This window comes from Ischnura elegans, chromosome 1 (genome assembly GCF_921293095.1).
Source record: "Ischnura elegans chromosome 1, ioIscEleg1.1, whole genome shotgun sequence".
NCBI lineage: Eukaryota > Metazoa > Arthropoda > Insecta > Odonata > Coenagrionidae > Ischnura > Ischnura elegans.
Window position 1 is genome coordinate 114,900,435 of NC_060246.1, and position 9,073 is coordinate 114,909,507.

Here is a 9,073-nt window from a genome sequence, read left to right on the forward strand (position 1 = left end):
TGCTCGACTCGACTCGATACTCGCAAGTAATTTTCAACTCAACTCGAGATCAAAAAGTGCTACTCGCACATAACTAGCGAGGACAGATCAACAGGGCTATTCTGTATCTTGGGGGTGCATTTCATTTCCTTTTTCAAATAGCATCGATTTTGATTCCGCAAATTTCACCACGTTACAGTATGCTGATTTTGAGGGCATAATATATCGCCCTGGTAAAATCTGTAGTCCAGATGAAAATTAGTGTAGGGCAAATGTTTAAGTCGCGTAATTCAGAAAGTTATTTACAAATATGTTATTATTAGATATTCATAATAATAATTAAAATATATATTTTTTTAAATTCTTTCATCGTTATCAAGCTGTAAGCGAAAGCCAATTTTAGATTTTATGGTATTACTTGCTGATCCAAGAGGTCCGAGAGTAATTGGGGCATTATATTTCAAATAAACCAATATTTTTACCAAATGAAAACCACCGTCTCGGATTTTCATGAAACTTGCCATGGTCATACATTCTGGTATGATTAGAGATTAAGTACAATTTTAGCCTCCAACTGTCGATTGTTTATGAAATATGAGCAATTGAAATTTGGGCTTCAACCCTACAGTTCCGCAACGTGCAACACATGGTTATTTTTATTTTCGTCCATAACTCCATTCCTGTTTGATGAAAGTCATGATTTATTTTTAAAGGGCCTAGTAGTTCATAATGATCCCAAGATTCATTAAATATTAGCTGTATGAAGTAATTCAGCTGCAAAAAAATGAAGTTGACAAAAAAATCTTGTTTGTACCATTTTTCATTGTCAGCATCCACAGGGAAAGGCCATGGGAATACAGACTCATACCACTCTAAGTAAATCTCTCCTCCACATCATGTAATTTCTATATGCCTTGAAAAATATGCCATATTTTTCCTGTGACCAAGAATTAGTATTTTTTTACTAAAAGGATGCCGGACTCATGATTTTTTTCTCAGGATCTTTGCTCAGACATTAATGATTACTTAAAACTGAACCATGAGTCTGTATTTGCCAATAGAAGACAACTTGAAAGAAGAGCTCAACATTTAGTTTAACCTGATGACAATGATTGTGAAGTAAGTGAAAGCAATGTTACCTCATTAAAGGACACCTCTGAGACATGGAATAAAATTGACCTGAGAGTTTTGGAGGATTTTCAAGGAGTGGCAGGAGTCATCAATGCACCCAATAATTTTGAATAGCTTTTAATATAATTATAATAAATAGCCAATAATGGTTTTTATAATTAAGTTGCAAAATTTCTTCATTGGGATGACCTTCTTGAAATGATGGACAATGAGACCAATGTGTATTACAATATATGAAATATGTGAAACTGGGTATATTTGCCACATAGAAATATACACAGTGGGGGAAAAATAAGATAAACCATATTGACTCTTCTAGATCTGCATTTACACCATTGGCATCATGTGTCCCAAGAAAATTATTAAAACAGCATACAAATAGCTGAAAGCATTCCAGTGAAAAAAATCATGTTTGCGGAACTATTTGTACCAACAGGGGTCTTCCCACTGAATTCGGGAATGAAATCTAAAGTATTTAGAAAATTGACACCACATTATGAAGATAAGTTCCACTACTTGCGTGGAAGGACGAGAGTGAGGTAAGAATGATTTCCACAATTCATATCTCAAGCATGGATAGGTGGACAGGAGATGAAGGGGAAAAACTGACAGGCATTTCCAAAAACAACAAGTACATTGGAGGAGAAGATAGAGCAGATATGTATTTGGGATATTTTCCAGTTGTTAGAAAAACCATGGAGTGGACAAAAAAGTTCTGTAGTGGTACATCGACAGTCCCTTATACTAATTGTCTTTTTGGAGTACTAAGCCTTGATTATATCTACCAGTGTGACTTTCAAGAACCTCTGGAAGTAGCCAAGGGTTGAGCTAAATATTAGGAGGGAAGAAGAGCACTTTCTAGTGCTAACTACACAGGAGGAAGGCAGGCTCCTAGAGTGCCTCATTGAGATAACCCAGCAAGGCTAACAAAGGGAATGGCAAAATACAAAATAGTGGGGTATGGGAAGAAGAAATATCCATCACAGATGCATTGAGTTTTTTCCGTAAATAAACCTAGAACGGATCCTTGGTGTATACGTGGATTCTGCAAGGTTCACCTCCATTAAGTGCTATATTTCATCAAATACCACAAAAAAACTAGTACTTAAATCTCTGGAGTGTGAAATGCTTCAAATATTTTTAACGAAGAATTTTAGACCAGTTTTCATGAATCAATGTTGTTAAATTTTGAAACCCTTTAAATGTCTGGTCCATCCAAGAGAGTTTGGAATTAAATACCCTTCTCCAATGTGTTAATCCTAGTTAGGACTAGCATTTAAAATTACTAAAATTATAATCTATCTCATGCTGACGGTGCAGAACCAAGGCTTCCTTTGTAGGGAACCTCTGCTTCACTGCATTCCATAACTTTGTCACTTCTTCCTGGCAGCACTTCTTAACTTTACATACATGACTTTTCATATGTACATCATAATAATCATGACATCGTTGCTTATGGCTTCCGGGTGCAGCTGCGTGTTGCGCTTTGTCTCGCAAGTTTTCGCGTCCGTTACAGGGGGCATCATCAGGAGATGATGACAAAGCACAACATGCAGCTGCACCCGGAAGCCATTTGCAATTATGCCACTCGCTGCGAAAACCAACGTTCAATAATCATGACAACCCATTTCGTAACAGAGACGGCATTGACTGAGCCATCAAGCAATGAAATATTAATAGCCAAAGTAAGGACCTGTCTGCACATCACTGCCACTTGGTTTGTACTTTGCGGCATTCCTCAAGGTATTAGATTGTCTAGCCGGTAAACAATTAAGGGGCTTTCGTGAAACTTTGTGGCATTAGCCTAACTGCAATATTTATCAACGTTTAGGATTTAGCTATAATTTAGAGGAGAAACATGTTTTACTCAATTTAACCATAGAAGGGAGACCGCAAGTAATTATATGATTACACTGGGAATAGATGGACTGTTAACAGCTTAAAATAAACCAGAATCGATAACAGGATTCTGCTAATTCTAGCTCATGAATTCATTCTATAATTAGGGGGATTACATTTGCAAATTCAATTTTGTTACTTCACACCAGAGAAATTATGAACGAAATTATTTTAGACAATTAAGTTTATGGGAAAATAAAGATGACACAAGTTTCAATACCCAATGAGTTAAGAACCCCTGCTCAAACTTTGCTTAAACAGGAAGACAAAAACCATGGTTTTAAATTGTTTAGCACAGATGCGAGGATAATATTACGTAATCATTAAATTCATACTTAAAGAAGAAAATTAATGTCATTCCTACCTCCTGTGACAGTTCGGTTCGTCAAAGGAAGCCCTGAGGCCAACCGCTCCAAAACATATCGCTGTACTTCTTCTGACTCGGCATTCTCCAATCTTTCTAAATCTGCAGGGCTCACTTTGAACTGGAATTGTACAGAAATTAGTGGATTGGTTAAAATTTGGGTACTCAATGACGATTAGGTTTCATAATGTGTGCAGTAATGCATCATTATTTATTTTCTAGGCTGTTTCTTTTTCCGAGGAATGATTAAGTAAAGCATAAGCCATTTTGGGACATTAATTCTCTCTCTCTACCAAAAATGTTATAAACTGAAAGAAAATAATACAATAAACATTCAAAAAGACAGCTATCCACAAATTACCTGACTAGGTACTCTGCCGATGTCAGTAAATATTGTTTGCCAATAGGACCATGCAAATATCGCGAATATCAGGTGATAGCCGATAAGATACAAAGCTGAAATTTAAATGGTATTCATAAGTAATTCATCACGAAATTAAAGACAACATACATCAAATATTGAAAGAACACTTACTTCTTTCGACATCGTTTTTGACAGTCACTGAAAGAAAATTCGTATTAGTAAACAAGAAAGGCGACAAATGCAATTCGAAGAAGATGCCGATTGAGAAATGATTAAACTAATTACTGGCTCGGCATCGAATTACTTATCTAGCATCAATAGAAAAGACAATGTAAAAATAAACAATACTTACAAAAGCACAACTGTATCACGTAAGCATAGTAAGACCAAATGACTATAGTCACAATGAACATAACGGGAATCCACTTCAAGGCTCTGAAGCAAATCATCCCTGTCTTCTTTGAAAAACTATTTCCATCATTTGTGGAAGCCATCGTCATAAAAAAAATATCAACAAATTGACAAAACGACGTCCACCCTGCTCGCCTATCACCATACCACCATACCAAATTATCAACACCAGCGCCACACCCGTCAAATACTGTTAGTTCACGAGTCCTGCCTCGCATTTCAAATTCATCATTTCGTATCTCTCCATAACACAGTGTGGTTACATAACAAAATTATGAGGGCATCTCATTGGTAAAATTTAATAAATGACCTCTAACTTAAAATTTGATATTTTTCCTGTTATTTTAACTTATTTTCACGAATTGTTACCGATTTTCTTGATAGAACTAGGAAATATTTGTATATGCTGCTCTCACATTTAAACCTAATTAAATAATTAATTAAGCCTTTGAATTAAATTAATAGAATTCATAAAAAATGTATCGTCATTTTAGTAAGTAATCAATCCCCAGTTACGATGGTTGATTATAATCCCAGATTATGGTTGATGGTAAGATTAGCCCCAGTTGATGGTTTGTTTATAATTATAAACAATCAGCCCCTCATTAGTGTATACACATAACACACAACATGTGCAACAAAAAGTCGATATGTGCAATAATATAAAAAAATAATTAGAAGAATAAATAAGCAGCCTTTCTCCTCTTTCATTTTGATTTCCTAATCCATATTTCCTGGCTATCAAATTCCGTCTTGACCTTCGCAAACGATGGCGTTCCAGTCACCTAATATAGTAAGATTTTCTTCCCCTCTTACCTGCTTGATAACTTTAGTCATATCTTGGTAAACATCATCTTCTTCTTCATCTTCATAATCATATGTAGGCCCAGTGGGACAGCGAGGGGGGGTTTTGGGGGCTAAAACCTCCCCCCTCCCTAAGAGCTCAGAGAAATTTTTAAGTTTATTATTATTTACTTAACTGGATTAATATTGCTTCAGGAACAGCGTGAGGATTAATGAAATATCCCTCAGAAGACCGTAAAACTCACCATTTTGAACCATTTATCTGAAAATTTTTCTGGGGGAGGGCCGCCGCACCCTAGCGAGTATATACTTTACCCCATGCTCCCCAGGATTAGTTGCCCCTGAAACTCCCCCTAGTCTTAATTCCTAGCTGCAACCCTGTGTAGGCCTGTAAACCTGCACCACTACAGTAACGGGTTTAGTTTTTATCTTCACCTTAACTATATCCTATCATTAAACTGCAGGATGCTTTTAACACGCATTCCAATGCATGGTAAGAATAAATAAATTTATTGAAATTCACTGAGTTTGTCCCTTCCAGAATGTAAATTTTGACATTTTTAACCCTGAAAGAATAATGGTATGAGAAGGAATCCACAATTAAAGTGTATTCTTGCAAGAGCTTTCATGTAATTATGAATAATTAATTTTAAGAAACATAAGATAAAGCTCCATCGGATTGATGATTGAAAATCACGGTTTGCATTAATGACTGTTATTAATTGTGCTTTGTTTTTTCATTCAAATGAATTATTTGAAAATCATATAATTCCAAGGCAGTGGAAGATCTACCACTGCAACTGCTGATGTTATATTTAAAGTATGCATGGACCTAAATTAAGTATGAATACGTGAAATGCTACTGAGCAGGGATGCATTAAAGGCGTGACTGCCCCCACGGCCCATAATTCTGAGAAAAAGTAAAGATGATTATCATAAGGTCTCGGCCAACACAACAATTATGGCCACAATCTGGCCGAATGGTGGTTTACCTGTGGCAACTATATGGCTATGGCTAGCCACAGTTTGCCGTATTATGGCCCAACTGTGGGTGCCATCCAGCAAGCCGTAGTTTTGCTTGCCAAACACAAACTATGGCCACACTTTGGATAGTCTCAGGAAGGCCACAGATTGGCAAACCAAACATTTGTAAACATAGTACATATATTACAGTTGCTATTGATACAGGTTTGTTGCACTATCCATACTTAAGCCACATTATGGCAGGCCACACTTCGGCCACAATATGACCAGGGGTCAAAACCATTATGGGGTCATAAAGGCAACCCACTATGGCCACAGTACAGCCACAATTGTTGTGTTGACTGGGGTGGCTATTCAATGAAAGTTACTTTAATTCCATCAGCTCAACATGGTTTCTCATACCAGGGTGCTGTGGAAAGTAGTGAAATGCCCCCAAAACAATAACCTTATTCTGCCCTTGCCATAAAGGTGTTCTGATTATAGTTTAAACTGGATTTCTGCTATGCTTACATTGACGATATATTAGTCGCCTCCGTCGACGAACTAGAGCATGAGCGCCATTTACGTGTGTTGTTTGGCCGTTTGCGTGACTTCGGTGCTGTGATTAACTGCGCTAAATGCGTATTTGGTGTTGCCGAGGTACAGTTTCTTGGGTGTTCCGTGTCCAAGGATGGGACGAAACCCCTAACAGACAAGGTGGAGGCCATTGAAAAGTTCCCTCGTCCAACTACCATTCGGGGGTTGCGACAATTTTTTGGGATATGTAGTTAACTACTACCGTCGGTTCATCAAAGAAGCCGCAAAACTCCGGGCTCCCCTCAGCGACCTGCTCGCGGGTAACGTGAAAAGCGGTGACATCATTGACTGGACTCCCGAGTTGGATAGCTGTTTCAACGCCTGCAAGGCAGCGCTTTACCGTTGCACCCTTCTGGCCCACCCGAATCCGTCTTTTCAGCTTGGTCTTTTCACAGATGCCTCGGATAAAACTATCGGCGCGGCACTCCAGCAGCTGACTCCTGCTGGTTGGCAGCCCCTCGCTTTCTGGAGCAAGAAGATCAATGATGCCGAGCAGCAGTACAGCGCCTATGATCGTGAGCTTTTGGCGGCATATAAAGTGGTATTGCACTTCAGACACATGGTGGAAGGACGAGCCTTCACCATTTTTACGGATCATAAGCCGCTCACTTTTGCTTTCTGGCAGAAGCGAGACAAGTGCTCCCCTAGATAATTCGGGCATCTGGATTTCATCGGGCAATTCACCACTGATATTGTCTATGTTCCTGGGAAGGACAATGTCGTTGCTGATGCGATGTCTCGAGTGGAGGAAATATCTGGTCCCATTAATTTTGCATCGTTGGCTGATTCACAGTTGCATTACAAAGAGCTGTCCGATTCTTTCCTACACTCCTCGCTTATGTTAAAGGAAATTCTACTTCCAGGATCAGAGAAGCCCCTTATATGTGATTTTTCCGCTAAAAATCCTCGCCCATTTGTCACATCACCTTTCCGGAGGCAAGTTTTTGCATCCTTCCACAGCCTTTCCCATCCTGGAGTTCGACAAACAACGCAGATGGTTGCAGAACATTTTGTGTGGCCCTCCATGAGAAAAGATTGTTGTAATTGGGTCCGTTCGTGCCTGCAGTGTCAGAGAAACAAGGTGACGAGACATGTCCTTTCCCCTTTGGGTGATTTCCCTCCGACAAGTGCAAAGTTTCAGCATGTTCATATTGATATTGTTGGTCCTCTCCCTAGCAGCCGAGGGTTTCGTTATTTGTTGACTTGTGTGGATCGTTTCAGCCGTTGGCCTGAAGCCTATCCTCTAGGCTTCAGGCCTCTGCTGACACCACGGCCAGAGTTTTCTTACAGGAGTGGATATCTCGGTTTGGTACGCCTCTCCGCATCACAACCGACCAGGGGAGGCAATTTCAGAGCAGCCTGTTCCATGGGTTGATGAAACTCACTGGCACGAACCACCTGAGGACTACGGCTTATCATCCTGCCGCTAATGGGATGGTGGAACGGTTCCATCGTCAGCTGAAGGCCGCCCTGCGCTACCACTCTGATCAGCACTGGTATGAGGCTCTACCTGGTGTACTTCTGGACATGCGAGCAACCTGGAAAGAGGATCTGAATGGCACACCTGCTGAGGTGCTGTACGGTCAGCCCTTAAGACTGCCTCGAGAATTCCTTTCTCAATCACGTAATGAGGTAATCGCTGATGCAGACTATGTTACTTCCCTACGTGGTTTTCTAAGCAAGTTCCGTCCTCAGCAAGCCAGTCGCCACAGCACACACAATGTTTTTGTTTTTAAAGATTTGCAGACATCCTCCCATGTTTTCTTGAGAAATGACAGGGTGCATGCATCTTTGACTTCACCTTACGACGGCCCATTTCGTGTAGTCAATCGTGGTAAAAAAACTTTTAGAATCAGTGTGCATGGGCGTGAAGTGGTAGTTTCTGTGGATCGACTGAAACCTGCATTTGTAGAAAATGACACAGTTGCAGATACACCCTCTAGTGACACCCACATATCTTTGCCATTTAGTGTACCTCCAAGTGTTCCCCCTGTCAGCAGTCCCTCCCCAAGTGAATCTGTGAGTGACACAATAGTGCCACAAGTTCCTCTCCAACATTCTGGGAGACGAGTGCGATTTCCACAGCATTTAACTGATTATATAGTGTAAAGCACATTCTTTAGTTAAGTGTCTATTTTTGAGTAGTATCAACGCAGCTGATTTTGTTGGTCATGAACACAGCGCACTTATGCATATTTGCTATTATGTTTGTTCTTCATTTCTATATTTAAGGGTACATGTATGTCAAGGTCTCAAGGCACGCTCCGCTACTGCCAAGGGGGGTGTTGTGGCGGACAAGCAGAAGGCGTTGCAATTGTCTTTCCACCAACGGCCACAAGAGAGCGTTGGGTAAGGAGGACGCCATAAAGGAGGAAGAGCGACGCCATGACAGTCTGGACGAGAAGGGTTTAGGTGTCGATACTGTAGAGCTTGTCTGTGCTACGCAAACGAAGCGAAATAAACCCTATTATGCATAATTGGTGATTGAATTCATTTACCACATGCGTAATCACCCCCACGCTACAATACATATTATTATTAATTGAAAGCACATTTTAACA

General features: G+C 39.9%; 2 protein-coding genes across 3 annotated transcripts in view; one reads left to right on the forward strand and one right to left on the reverse strand.

Moving 5' to 3' along the window:
• The window catches only part of LOC124168421 (palmitoyltransferase ZDHHC15B-like), a 61,970-nt gene extending 57,642 nt beyond the window's left edge, over nucleotides 1-4,328 (reverse strand). For both annotated transcript variants that reach the window (XM_046546652.1, XM_046546645.1), the window contains exons 1-4: nucleotides 4,090-4,328; nucleotides 3,909-3,935; nucleotides 3,735-3,829; nucleotides 3,374-3,494 (exon numbers count right to left, since the gene is read on the reverse strand). In XM_046546652.1, the coding sequence (XP_046402608.1) occupies nucleotides 3,374-3,494; nucleotides 3,735-3,829; nucleotides 3,909-3,935; nucleotides 4,090-4,237 (391 nt within the window). In that variant the 5' untranslated portion in view covers nucleotides 4,238-4,328. The remainder of the gene's footprint in view (nucleotides 1-3,373; nucleotides 3,495-3,734; nucleotides 3,830-3,908; nucleotides 3,936-4,089) is intronic.
• A 3,618-nt stretch (nucleotides 4,329-7,946) lies between these two features.
• LOC124161959 lies at nucleotides 7,947-8,621 on the forward strand. Its single transcript, XM_046538281.1, has one exon. It carries the CDS (start codon nucleotides 7,947-7,949, stop codon nucleotides 8,619-8,621), a length of 675 nt encoding a protein of 224 aa, XP_046394237.1.
• Nucleotides 8,622-9,073: the final 452 nt, after the last annotated feature.